The sequence below is a fragment of the Pituophis catenifer genome, unplaced genomic scaffold (genome assembly GCF_029215685.1).
Source record: "Pituophis catenifer annectens isolate HBS135680 unplaced genomic scaffold, rPitCat1.0.hap2 SCAF_2, whole genome shotgun sequence".
In the NCBI taxonomy this organism is placed as follows: domain Eukaryota; kingdom Metazoa; phylum Chordata; class Lepidosauria; order Squamata; family Colubridae; genus Pituophis; species Pituophis catenifer.
In genome coordinates this window covers 172,227,872-172,242,365 of record NW_027256882.1, presented here as the reverse complement: position 1 = coordinate 172,242,365, position 14,494 = coordinate 172,227,872, and the positions used below count along the sequence as shown (strand labels likewise).

The following is a 14,494-nucleotide window of genomic DNA, read 5'->3' as shown; positions in this document are numbered from 1 at the left end:
TACCAGAAAGTATTTTTGCTGGCTCAGTTTAACCTGTAATTCATTGCCGAACACAGCAATCTGTCCATCATATCGGCAATGTTTCTATCAAGACAGGGAGAAAAAGAGACAACCAGTTTGTATCTGTTCTCCAAAGTATGGAATTTCCCCATTTCCCTAATCCTGCTCATTAATAATCATAATCAATAATCATAATTTATTACTATAAATGCAGAACATTGCATTTTATTTATATACTACTTCAAAAGTTTCAAATTCCCAGTGCTACTGTTTTCATATAAATGATACAATAATTTCATTATGAGCCTATTCCTGGTCTTACATGCTACTTCAATTGCATACCAGGGAATTCACGGGAAAGAATATATTATACGTTAATATACTCCACCATCAAATTTAGTATAAGCAATTAAAACCACTCAATTTTTTGGCCTCAGGCTTCATATATAAACCTAACTTACAAATTATTTTTCCAGCCATTTTGAGTAGTACTTTTTTCCCCCATTTAAGTTCATTGAGTTATAAGATGAAATAAGATACAAAATACGAAAGTAAATAGGAAAGCAGTGAGGTGGAGGAAGAGAAGTGAGGAAGAATTGGGAAAAAGAAAAAGAAGTGTTGACTTCTGACTCTCTCTGTTGCAGTAAAATAAGGCATTAACAGAGTAGTACTTTTTTTTGGTCATTCCCAGCATACATCTTATGCTTATATTAATAACTCACAGGGCTGCAATTTTCCTCAGTCAAGGTATCCTTATTTTCTTCAGGCAAGCACTCCAATGCATCAAAATATAGCCACTGGATGATAGGCATGAATTTACCTGAACAGGCCTAAAACAGAGAAATAGAAAAACAAGAACATTTGAATCTCTTTGATACCACACTGTATGGTTCTGCCTGAAAAAGTCAATTTCAGGAATAAACTGGCATTATACACCATCACATTATTACAGAGGATTTGTTAACCAAATCAAAAGCTGCTAGTTAAGGGAAACATGGACTAAGTGGAATGCTTTTTATTATCTGCCAAGTTTTCCAAATATTGTACCTTCATAACCTCTTGTGCAGCTAGGCCTCCAATGAAGGCATTGACAGGTGCCAGATCTCCAGAGGCTTGGAAAGCCAATTCCTTGATGATGTCCTCATTCAAATGTTCTTGCTTAAGTGGGGGCATTGCTTGCTCATTGAGATCCTTCACTAAAGATAGCACCTCACTAGCGTCTGCCTGAGGAAGAATAGAAAAAGTCAGATAAAGGCTAAGGAAAGCTGTAAGGAACTGTTTTTCATCAAAATCATAAATGTAACCTGTGCTAAATGTAGTCTGTGTGAAATAATGGCTATCATTAAAAAATGCCTAAGCATAAAAGTACATAAAAAGATCACTTTCCACAACTAGTGGTCCCTGAATAAAAATGTATTGTATTTAATGTAATGTATTCAAGCAGATTAAGAAATGGAAAATGAGCAACTCTGTACAAGATTTACACCAGCATTCCAAGCATTATTCTTTGATTAGTGATTTTGCTTGCAATAGTACCTGTATATTCTGTGGTTGATATGAACTACTGTTACTGGGGGTGGGGGTGAGGATCTCAACTTGCAAATTAGAAAAAGGTGGAACCAAATAGCCTACCTGATTACGAGGCCTGGGAAAATGGCCATGCTTTTTGTGAAACTCATGCAAGGCCTGAAATGCCAAATGCAGCTGGCCTGGCCGATCAAACTTGCCAAAGTCAGTGACAACCAACTCTGGCTCTGGCAGAGAGGTGCGCAGAGATTTCTGAAAGAAAAATAATGGAGAAATTGAAAATAGGTAGCGATGCCTTCATAGTTACCCTTTTCTGGCAGGCAAATTGCTTACTTCCAACCTCCAAGCCAGTGCTTACGTACCACCCAAGAACAGCACAGGGAGATCAAAAGGTGCCAGATTGTTTTAGTGGCAGGACATTGCTGGGAACCATGGGAATTTGCTCAGCAAAAAAAAAATAAATGCAGAATCTGTCAGAAAAGATACTTACAAAGCTAATCTTCTTTGGCATTTTGACCTGGGTAACAATGCCGCCACGTACATAGTCTGAAAAGTTGGAGGTGTCACCAATACTAAATGTGTAGGGGCCTAGAAAAGAATAAAAGTACACCCATACAGATGTCACAGGCAAAGAACCACACTGAAAAAAAAAACCATTGGCACTGCAGAATTGCCATATTAACTTGCACCAAGATTCCTCAACAATCATGTCAAATTACTGCAGTCTTGGAGAACTTTCTTAATAGACGTGAGGAACAAGTAAGAGCCAATTTTTCTAACACTTCCACAATAGAATTAAATTGCAAGTAACAGTGGAAGAAAAGAAATATGCCATCATGGTGCAATAAACAAGCAGCAAAGAGAGAAGACGGATTGTGGAAAATGTTTTTGTTATGCTGTGCCAGAGGAATTATATTTTGAATAATGAATTGGAGAATTTTCAGAAAATTTAAAAAAAATTCATACAAGAGAATGAGGATGCTACAATGAGTATCTTTCTAGTAACATCTAAATTTTGTGCAAGTCAAAGCAACACCATGCCTCACCCAACACTTTGATTTCCATTGGTTCACAGCTGTTAAGCTCTTTCATGCCCTCAACTTCCATGAAAGAAACAAAGTCTCCGCTTTCAAAACCATGCCGAGCCTCATCTAGACAGGTTACCTCTCCAGGGCACCCCTGTACAGGAAAAAGAAATTTGAACAAAATTCTGAGTTACTGTATGGGTCTCTGTGAGAAAATTAATAAATCCACCTCAAAAACAGAACCTTGACTTCCAGCTTCAAGAAGTAATTACCTTAGTAACCATTGAGACCATTGCACTAAGTGGCTGCTCTCCGTTGGTATCTGTCACAACCATGTTCTCACCAAAGTCACAGAACAACTGGCTGTAAGAGAAAGAAAATGGGTGAACTTAGGGGCTCTGGAGCACCTTCAGCACTGTGACAGATGGTCTTAAGAGCGAAGGTTGGTAGCCCATAACTGGGCTGTGAGGCGCATGACATATGGTGGGTGGGAATCCCAGTTTATCCCAACCAGAAGAAGAACCCTACATGGTCACAACACAGAAAAGGGTATAAAAACAAGGTGTCTTACCCAAAGAGTCCCTTTGTATCTGCCACTACAAGTTTGATATTTTGGCTGTGACAGAAATCACTAATACGTAACTGTTCCTCCAAGGGACAATTGGTAAGTACAACTACCTGCAAAAAGGAGATAGGGAGATGGGCGGTTATGAAATCGGATGGATGGATGGCTAGAAGAAAAAGCCTTTGAAATAAATCACACCAGAAATGTGGAGCTCTCCAGTATCAGCTCACTGTTCAGATTTCCTGATCTATGGCAAGTAGCATTCCCAACCATGTCTTCTCTCCCATCCTATTTTTCATTTTATTTTGTAATGCTCAAGAAACTCTCAAGAACATTAGATGTTTGTGTATATAGAAAATATAAGCCAAATATCTAACTATATTTACTGAACCAGGAAAGTAATTCTTGATATTAAGTGTTTAATAACCCTCTCTCCTGAGAAATTAAGAAATTAAAATACCTGGAAGTTGTTAAGAAAGTCCTCACTGAGGGGCCCAGTGTAAGCAGTAACAGGTACGTAGGAATTGAGCTCAGCGAGCCGTATCTGCGATACTTCAGCACGGTTCTTTCCAAGGTCTTCCTCACGAAGGTAGAACTGGAAGAAAGGATGGAGAAGAGGGGGATGTTTTAGTAGTAAATATGTTTCAATAAAGGGAATCACAAACAGAACCATATTTAAGTGAAGAACCTACCTGGGAAGAGAGATCAGACCATTCAGCTATGCCTTGGTCATGGATTGTGACTGATTTAACGCCACCCAAGATGATGTTTTTTGCTATCTCCACACCTAGTCCTCGCAAACCAGATACCAGGATGTTGGCATTCTGCATTCGTTTCATTGCCTCGTGGCCCAATACATATCTATTCAGGATAAATGGGAAAAAGGATTAAATTTTCAGTGCCTTGTTAGTCCAACCTGAAAACTGAACATCCTATATACAGGCAGTTTCCTCTTCAACATCTGATAAAGTTCAACAGCTCCAAAACATATCAAAACTTACTATTCCCACATTAGACTGCAACTAACAATCTACTTTTCAAAACAATATGCCTTCCACTCTCCTTCTGATACTTACAGCTGCCTTGAGTATAGACCCTCATCAATGTCTGTTTCACTTCCATTCTTGGCCATACCCTGGAAAGGACAAATATAATCACTTAGTCCTTGGCTGCCTTTTGATCATTAAAAGAATGTGATAAAGGAACACAAATAACTAAGAACAGCTGCTATTTGGTGTCTATATTTTATCACTCTCAATGCATTTCAAATATTTATTATTTACCAAGGAAGAATTTAAAGTACAAAAAGAAGTCAAGAAGTGAATCATATATGGCAATTCAGGGAATATATTTCACAAACCCACAACTGCATTACAAGAAAGAAGAACAAATACAAAAGAAAACGAGCATTACAGCATTCTTTGTCCCTCTATTCCTCTGGACAAATCTGAGTATTCCTTTTAACACTATATGAAGACACACTTTCAGGCTTATTAATTCCTTACAGAAGCATGCAGAGCACATTTTTTCAAGGGCACAACTAAGGCTACCTATTACCAGGGAGGAGAGTTGCAGTTTTCAATCCCACACCACACCATCCCAATCTGTAGTACTCTCAATTCATAGCAGTGGTTTCCCAATATTTCACAATCTGCCCCAAATTACTTCTCCAAGAAATGAAACCAAAACAGTAAAAGCCTATCTTTTTTTTAATAACGGCACAATATATATTCTCCAAGCTAAGAAAGAGCTGAACACAAGCCAGTCATAACTCATACAAGATGACCAGATGACTGCAAATTCATATTACAAATACAGGTAATCATGGACTCACAACAGTTTGTTTAGTGGCCATCTGAAGTTACAACAGCGCTGAAAAGTGACTTGTGATTGTTTTTTGCACATATGACCTTTGTAGCATTCCCATGGTCACCCGATCAAAATTCAGATAATTGACGCTCATATTTATGAAAGCTGCAGTGTGCTGGGCTCATATGATCATGTTTTATGACCAGACAAACGAAGTCAATGGGAAAGCCAGATTCACTTAAGAACTGTGTTACTGACTTAACAACTGCAGTTATTCACTTAACAAATGTGGTGAGAAAGTGGTAAAATGGGGCAAAAATCACTTGTCTTACTTAGCAATAAAAATGTTGGGCTCAATTGTGATTGTAAATCGAGGATTACCTGTGCTACCCACTGCCGCTATACCACTTGCTCTAGTAGGACAAGAAAATATGTGTTGTAACATGTACAAAAAGCTAGATATGAGAGACAGTAACAATGGGTACAATGACTTATATATATGCACATCAGTAAAGGTCCCCAAGATGCAAAATCAGGGAATTTAACTCCTATATAATCAAAGGTTGCAGATTCCAGATTATCTTGTGCATTTTTATAGAAGTGTAAACTCTTGTATTGATTTTGTAATAATTGCTATCTATAAACATATTCAAGATATAACTATTTGGATACTTAATGGTTTCTATCAATTTCACAGGAAAGGCTCTAAGGGAAGGACTGTAATTCAGACTGTTTCAATCTGGGCACAAAATCTAGAAATCCAGTTTAGATACATCATATACATACACACTAACAAAAAACCAGTATAGACCTAGAGTGCTTGCAAGTTGGGGAGGATTCTGAAATACAATATTAAGATCTTCTGCCTCCTCTCTGTATCATGACAAGGTCAAAATTAATGCTGGATTTACCCTTTCTCATCTTTAAAGCTAACATATTTTCTCTGTGCAAGTAGAACAAGGGTCCCCAACCCCGGTCCATGGACCGGCACCAGGTCACAGCATGCCAGAAACTGGGCCCTGCAAACAAGTGAAGCTCCATCTGAGGGATGCAGGCAGCACACAAAACCATGCCCCCTCCGGTCCACAGAAAAACCTCTCTTCATGGAACCTGTCCCTGATGCCCAAAAGGTTGGAGGCTGCTAATGTGTCAGAATCAGAGATAGTATGCTGTATTAATTAATTCAGAAACTTACGTTGGCAGGCGCTTCACGCAAATCAGTCTGTACGGATTTTCCAGAGGAGCAGTTTGAACCCGTCTTTGACTCTGATTCACCCAAGCGACGCTTCTTGGACAACGGCGAGCTGGACATCTAAATGCACAATGGAAAATACAGATATGAGAATACAATCTTTGATAATCTACTCATTTTGCAGCAGGATTATGACTCTACCAAAAACAAAAATATCCTATGTAATAGGCAAAGTACTTATGGGAATAAGACAAATACAAAAATAGTGCCTATTGCAATGAAGCAGAAGCAATTAGCAATTTCCTCCCCATACTGGTCCACAATCTTTGCTGCCTGAGGGAATCAAAAGATTTGCTCCATGTGAAGAACATGTTGCTACCAGTGGTCTCTTAGGACACCCAGAAGGGACTATTTCCCATGTCCCATTGGAGTGCTAATTGCAGTATCAACCAACTAAATCATACCAGTTAATCAAGTGTAGCAGTAGTATAATGGAAAACAAACCTTTGAGTAAGCACAGCTTTCCTTTACCTTGTGCTATAAAAGAAGCGCTTTATATTGGATCAATTGTAAAGGGCACTCTTTCTTAGCAGATTTCTCATCAGCAAAAAAAAAAAGTATTTCCAGTGTATTGGAACAATATGGTGTGTTATTTTAAGAGTTTTAAAATATGAAGTTCCTTTTTAATCTACTATATAAAACTAGTTATTTTTCAATGCTGCACCTATTATCGCAGAATTTTGAACCAGATGACATCAGTTTAGGCTGTTTTATGGCAAATGTCTCCAAGATGCCACAGAAAGAACTCAATTGTAATCAATAGGCTGACTAAGGAGGGGCTACTAATGAATCAGTTTTAGTTGGCAAAAAAGAGCAGGTGAATCACTCTTAGCTGGGAAAAATGATATTAGTAGCTATTTCCATTGAGTTTACTGCTTACAGAGCATTAGGATGTAATATTACTAAAATGTTTTTATACTTCTAAGAAACATCCCAACAGTTTATAGTAAGACGACTTCTATAGAAATTGATAAACACTTCAAAAGAAAATATAAAGGTGGACTTGATCGAACAACAGCTAGATTTACATATCAGGCTAAGTCAAAAACCATGATTTATAATGGTTGGATTCATGCAAGGCCCGTTACTACTGTGCCAGCTTGTGAACCTAGCAAATACTTTTTAATGCTAAAGAAGATTCAGTTCTATGTTTCTAGATATAGAATAAAATAGAATAGAATAACAGAGTTGGAAGGGACCTTGGAGGTCTTCTAGTCCAACCTCCTGCCCAGGCAGGAAACCCTACATCACTTCAGACAAATGGTTATCCAACATCATCTTAAAAATTTCTAGTGTTGGGGCACTGGAAATTATATATAGCTTCTTTAGATTCTATATATTCTATAGAATATATAGAATCTATAGAATATAGATTCTATAGATTCTTTAATTGAATCCTACAGCTTTATCTATAGCCTATTTAAATCCATCCAATGATATTACATTTATTTTTGCTGTGTATGAATTCAGCATCTCATTATCAGCTCTATTCATCCTAGAGTTTACTTTTATTATTGCAAGCCCTCTCACAAGAGCTCAATAAATGAGCATCCATTTCAAAAGAGCATCTAGTTCTTTTGCCATATGAACCCCACACCATACAGCCTGCTCAATGATGCTATATTATCATGATGTTAGACACAAATGACTGAATTTCCTCAGTCAAAAGAAAATCATAATAAAAATTATCTGTTAGCAAGATGCTACGTTGAAGTGCTGATACTCTTGTTCTAGCAGCCAAGGTAATATTAATCTGGATCTGTCTTAAGAAATTACAGCATGAAAGGGAAAAGTAACAACTGGTTCAATGATTGCAATGGTTCTCAAACCTAAGAAACTATGATGCTAGCTGCAAGGTAAGCTAACAATGCTTGAAAGTTTTAATGTCAGTTTCTGCAAAGCTAATACTTATGTATCACCTTTCCTCCCAATTGTATATATAATTTTAATGTTATAAGTACAGGTAGTCCTCGATTTATAACAGTTCATTTAGTGACCATTCAAAATTATAACGGAACTGAAAAAAGTGGAGTATGGCCATTTTTCACACTTACAACCATTGCCGCATCCCCATGGTCACATGATCAAAATTCAGAGGCTTGGCAACTGACTCGTATTTATGATGGTTCCCTGGGTTACATGACCTTCTTATAAGCAAAGTCAATGGGGAAGCCAGATTTGCTTAACCACTGTATTACTAACTTAACAACTGCAGTGATTCATTTACCAACTGTGGCAAGAAAGGTCGTAAATGGAGCAAAAAATTCGTTTAACAAATGTTTCGCTTACCAACAGAAATGGTGGGCTCAACTGTGGTCATAAATTATGGACTCCCTGTAATCTTTCCTATCTGCTTGTAAAAAAGATCATAAAGACGGTGGATTTCTTGTTCCATGTAACTGTAAAATGACTGCAGTTGTCCATGTTCCACACCAATGTAACATTTTACTTCCTGATTAAATACAATTCCTGCTGGTTTTTGAGAAAGAATATACCATATCCAATCATCCAATAAGGAAATGTCAACTGCAAGTTAGTTTCCAGATTGAAGAGAAGCAAGCTGGAAAAGAGCACCAACAGACAAAACACGCAGTAGGAAGTACAACTGATTTCAAATAAAAATCAGGCCAACAAAAAATAGGGAGTATATTCTTTTTTTTTCTCAATATGTGGAATAATATATACAAGGTCAACAAGATTTTTACTGCTTCATAAAAAATAGTGGGGGAGGGGAGACTTAGGCAATGTAGAGTAAAAAATATAAACAGAATGAAGTAAAAAAGAAAAAAAAATGAAGGCGGCTTTTACAGAGTTAAATCACAATACTGATTTATGGTAACAAATGCCATAATCAGAAATAAAAGGATCATATAAAAAATTAAAATTAGTTACAAACTGTTCTTCTGTTCAGCTTTTGAAGAATATTCCTGTTACATCTGAGTTATGGCTGTATTATCAGACAAGAATTTTTTTGAGACTTGTTATGTTTCTGATACTGACAGTTGATCTGCTGGTTCAATAATTATCGATTGTTATATTACTATAATTGTTTAATTGTAAGCGAGTTAGACCCTGCAAATAAAGCAGCATACAAATTTGTACCTCTCTGAAGTGGATTTTGAGGCTATTTGGGGGAGAGAGAAAAATGTCCTATACTATAAAAGGACACTGCTGACTGAGGCATACAACTGGACCTAACATGCTCAGCATTACAACTATGAAGCCCAGGCAAGGACAGCTTCCATTACTTAAAAGTTAATCCATCCTTTATGCAGGGACCATTGAGGAAACCACAGCTGTCAGCTTTTTGATTAATAAAACCAAGTGAGCACTGGGTTCAGCAATTTTTTTGGTATGTTGTTTAAGCTGTATATCTCTAATAAAAATGACAATTTTTATTTAGCCAGCCACATTCACGGAACTAAAAGGTTATCAAACAGTACTGATAGTCCTCAAAGATAACTTTTACTATATTCACCTCTCCAAAGTTATATTTGTAGTTATTTTCTAGCAGAAATTACTGAAGTAGAATAAGTTAAGCAGAAAAAGGCGAAGGGAATTATCTTGAACAAAGAATAATTTAACTCAAAAATTATCCTAAGAATTTTGGAAGAATTTCCACACTTTTGAGTGTATGGCAATAAGGCCAAGCGCTTATTTCAGGGTTCAATAAAATATAAGACAGGGTCTTATTTTCGGGGAAACACGGTATAAAACTTGTTTCTTTGTACGCCTGAAGAGCAATAAGAACCACCAATGAGTATTAATTTCAAGCATTTTATAACATTAAGTCATTTTAACAAATTAATATAGATATTAATCCTGATAAATCTTGATGAAAATACATATAGTACATTATATGGTACTTTCCCCTAAAAGCATTTATTTGAACTAGGTGAGGAAAAAGCAGTAACACAAGAATTACATTAAATATAAATAACTGTAGAATAAACTGTAAGGGCCAATGGGATGTTGATATTATGATGCTGGACTAGGAATGGGAAGAACAAATGTTCTAATCCTTCCTTAAACATAGAAATCGGGCTCTGTGACAAGCTGACTAAAAAAAAAAAAAAAAAAAGCTCTGGTAATTTTATATATTGATAACTTTGCTATGTGAACTGAAGTGGGCACAGTGCAAAACAAGAGGACTCTGCAACCATATGAGACAAACACCACAATGGTGAAATAAATAGCTGTGACTTGGAGCAAACAAGAAAAAACAGAGGTGCTCATACAGTCACTAGATGTTGAGTTCTAGAAGGAATCTTTCTCATAAAGACAGGCAGAAAATGGAACTGGATATTCTGGCATGAATGATTTGCTGTAAAACAGGAATGTTAGATACTCAATTGTTTAACAGTACAGCAATGAACTAAGCTGCCATATCAACAGGTTGCTCAAAGTTTGGGGTTAAGCCAGGAATAGGTTTTATGTGAAATTACACTAAATATTCCAACAATGACAACAAATTTTGTCTGTATGTAATCAGATATCTTTTTTAACTATAAGTCATTATGTTGTATCAACTCTGTGATCTACAGCTTCCCATTCTAGACTCATTGGAGCGGTTTTCTAAATGATCTGAGAACCCCAAATCCGTATTACATTCAGGATATCTTAACTCTAGTATCTATATCTGAATTTTAAGCCCAGCAAAAGCCAACCCCCCAAAAAATACACAAGGTAAGTTTCAGGAAATGTAAAGCATAATTCTATCATTATAGTTTAGTAAAGCAATAAACAGGGATATTCTATGTAATGATCAACCAATCATATCAGATATGCTTCAGAAAAAAAGGGAGTTAAAAAGACTTAGCACAAATACAATAATCTCTGCCATAAAGCCAAGGTGAAATGTAGTCCAGTTGAGGATTTTCCATCTAACAAATGCCCATTTCCCTTGGCTCAATATATCCCATGATTGACAATTTTGCAAATTGGTGCATTTATCAAATGCTAGATAAAATTGATTCCAAAAATAAAGTTGCCAATCAAGAAATAAGAAAGACAAAAGCCAGATTAGAAATAAAATAAAAATTATTATCGATGCTGAAGAAGAAAGTGTAAAATTTCACAACTTTGGAACAAAGCTTCATTAGGATGAGTTTTTACATAGAAACCTATATTTAATCTTTATTTATGTAAACTTTCTTGGTTGGGGTTTGAGAAGAACTTGTAAGGGCATAATAATGGGCACAAATACCATATTATGAAAAAGCATACGAGTTTGATGGACTGTCAAAACTTAGCAGCCACAAGTCCTATGCCTTGTCAGAACAGATCTCTTAAAATGCTTAACACCTGAGGTTTGGTATATCTGTTGAAAGGCATAGGCTACAAAGTCATACACTTACTATTAATTTTTTAAATTAATCCTGAGGTAATGAAAAGAAAGTAACAAAAAGGAAAACAAAGGCAATGTCCCAGGATTTTATATAAATGCCAAAATTAGATTCAGAATCCTATCTGGAGTTCAGTTTCCAAACTTCTTGATGTCTATAAAAGAAAGCATAAAACAGAATTGGAGATAATACACTTTAAATAATTTAGGCCTACATGAAGAAGGAAAGTTAAAATACACAGTTAATTCTGATCTGATATGAAGTTCTGAGCTTTTCTACTATAAAACCCAGAAGCAATGAATGAAAACACATTCCATGCTTTCTTTCTCTTTACAGCTATCTCAGGTTAAAATTACAGTATCTGAAGAAATAAGTTACCAAAAAAAAAATGCCATGGAAACTTGACCTGGCATTATTAATTGTCAATGCTTATGGGACATACAAGATATAGCCAGTCAACTACAGTATACATTTTAAATAAGGACTACCAATAAAGGTAGTAAGTTAAACAGGGCAATCTTTTAATTAGCTACTTGTGCAAGACAATTAAGTCACAAATCAGTTCAGGCAGATTTACCAGAATCACATTCAAGCTGCCCCATGACATACATGCCCAGGCAGACAAATACAAAGAATATGGGCTATATTATTTCAGATAGATAGGATTACATGACAGAGATAAATGTGATTATAAGACACACCCAGAGATACGTAAAAGAGCAACTACCCAGATTGCCTCAAAATTCCTAACATATCCCTTTTAATATATGAACTAGTAAGATACAAAACTACAGTACCTGTTCTCTGTCTGCCTCCCCTACTTTCAGTAATATAGAGACTTCTCCAAAAATGAATTCTTAAAAAGTTTAAAAACCCAGATAGCAATTCTTGGAAAACCAATCCCAGTGGTAGAGAAAGTCAGTGGAAAACTGAGGGGGGAAACTGTCATTTTGTCTGTGCATTTTGGGAATAGATACTGAGGTAACACCCACAACCAAGTCAACTGGAATATACTCTTTATCAAAGACCACTGAAGAATCACATTTCCCCTAGACCCTTCCACGAGAGGGGGGGGGGAAATTCTCCAAAAATCTGCTTGCCATCTACTGGCATGACTGAGATTGTGTTTTATCTCCTTTGTAACTCCTCAGTAAATCGAAGAATACTGTAATAAGGAAGCACAAGGGAGCTGATACGGCCTCTCCACAAAAATACCGTTAGGATAGACGCTGAAAGAACCCACCCCAACAATTCGCAGTGCTTCCCCACACTCCTAACTCAACATTTACGCCCAGGTGACTAACCTCCCCAGGACTTTTTATTCGGGCTCTTCTTTTCTGAAACCCGCATCCCCACCCCTAACTTCTATGGGTGTGGGTGTGTGTGTGGAGACATCAGGAGAAAATTACAGCAGCTAACGGCAGTCCACACTTTCCACTTCTCTTTCCCCCCCATGTCCCCCCCTTTCAAGAAAGGCCAGACCAAGAAGAGTCACAAACTCCCTTTGCTGGGAAAACGCGAGTTATTCCACCTTCATAGAAGAGGAAGGGAATCTGAGGGGCGAAACGAAAAGAGCGAGAAAGGGGGGCATTTTTCTGAATGGGCTGAAAACGCAGCGCGAAGGCTAACAGGAAGGGGGGAAAAAAGGAAGAGCTGCTCCAGCTAGAGAGCAGCTTGGCACCAGACGGCCTCAGAAAAAAGGGTAAAAAGAAAAAAAAAAAGGTAAGGAAAGGTGGAAATCCCAGGCAGGTGAGGGAAGGGACGGAAGCGGGGAAGCAAGACGAGGAGGAGCAATTGGCCGTAACGCTACTTGCCGGCGAGATGTGGTCTAGGCCTTGCCGGCTTGGAAGAAGGAACCCTACACAAAAGGGGGGAGAGGTGTTTCTATGGAGACCAGATTCCTTTGGAATGTTCCTCTGTTTCTAGGGAAATAGGCGACGGGAGGGGGAGGGGGGAGGGAAAAAGGCCCCCAAGATTACCAATGAGGCTGTGTCAGGCCCCGCCGCGGCCGCCGCTGCTGCCGAGTCACCGCTCTGCGCTGCTGCTGCTGTTTCCTCCTCCGGCCTGCACTGACATAAGATGGCCGCGGCAGGGCCCGGAACAAAAACCTCCCCAGTGTCGCACCGCTCCTATCTAGACTGCGACTAAACCCAACCTTTCCTCGGCGCGACTCCATTGGATTCAGCCAGCGTCCGTCACACAGAGGCTCGCCCTGATAGGCTAAAAGGAGAAAAGTTAGCGTGAGGCCACGCCCACTGACCTGGGGAATCTGCCTCCTTTTATGATGAAAAACTGATGCGGGGAAGCCCCTCCCGCCCGGCCTCAGCCTTGAGGTAAAAAGAGGCGGCCCTTGCAGTATCAGGGCCATGCCCCTTCGAAACTTCACGCAAAGACAGAGGAAATGAAACTAGCCCAGCAACACCTTAAGGAGTAGACATGTGTATCTCACTCCTGAGTTAAGGAATTGTCTTTATCTTTCTCCCTATGTAAAGGAACTGCAAGCAAAATAGATATTTCGGCAGGAGAAATCTATAGATTCTCAGTCATCCAGGTGATGGTTGTCCCAAAGGTGCTGAAAGTCCAGTTGCCTCCTCAATAAGCACCTTTGGGACAACCATGGGCTGGATGACTGAGAACCTCTATAGACTTTTAGCTATGCAATTTGGGATGAACACCCTTTGAATGATGTTGGAGAGTAAAAATTGCAGACTCCAGGAACCATTAGCACCACTCAGGTGACCCTGAGGACACAGATAAACCTCCAAGTGCTTCAAGGACCCTCTAGTCTAAAAGGATGCAAATGAACAACTGTCTGCAAGGAATATAAAGCCTTCCATTTCCCACCATTCAGTCAAAGCTGAAGAAGCTTCTTGGATGAGAAGCTAAACATCTTCAAAGAAAAAAACAAGAAAGCCAGTTGCCTGCTGAAAAAACATGTTTGGGACAGCAGGAGAAGTGTTTTGCCAGTGTG

General features: G+C 38.2%; 1 protein-coding gene across 2 annotated transcripts in view; it reads right to left on the bottom strand.

Moving 5' to 3' along the window:
- Positions 1-14,494, bottom strand: part of UBA1 (ubiquitin like modifier activating enzyme 1) — a 37,457-nt gene that overhangs the window by 7,662 nt on the left and 15,301 nt on the right. Inside the window, exons 1-13 of one of the 2 annotated variants that reach the window (XM_070938040.1) lie at positions 13,503-13,582; positions 6,122-6,238; positions 4,194-4,252; positions 3,810-3,978; positions 3,578-3,712; positions 3,124-3,230; positions 2,825-2,915; positions 2,574-2,706; positions 2,018-2,115; positions 1,633-1,779; positions 1,048-1,224; positions 723-830; positions 4-84 (exon numbers count right to left, since the gene is read on the bottom strand). In XM_070938040.1, coding sequence (XP_070794141.1) covers positions 4-84; positions 723-830; positions 1,048-1,224; positions 1,633-1,779; positions 2,018-2,115; positions 2,574-2,706; positions 2,825-2,915; positions 3,124-3,230; positions 3,578-3,712; positions 3,810-3,978; positions 4,194-4,252; positions 6,122-6,238 — 1,422 coding nt within the window. In that variant the 5' untranslated portion in view covers positions 13,503-13,582. Of the gene's footprint in view, positions 1-3; positions 85-722; positions 831-1,047; positions 1,225-1,632; positions 1,780-2,017; positions 2,116-2,573; positions 2,707-2,824; positions 2,916-3,123; positions 3,231-3,577; positions 3,713-3,809; positions 3,979-4,193; positions 4,253-6,121; positions 6,239-13,502; positions 13,583-14,494 lie in introns of those variants that run through there. The other variant, XM_070938041.1, reaches the window with a different exon arrangement.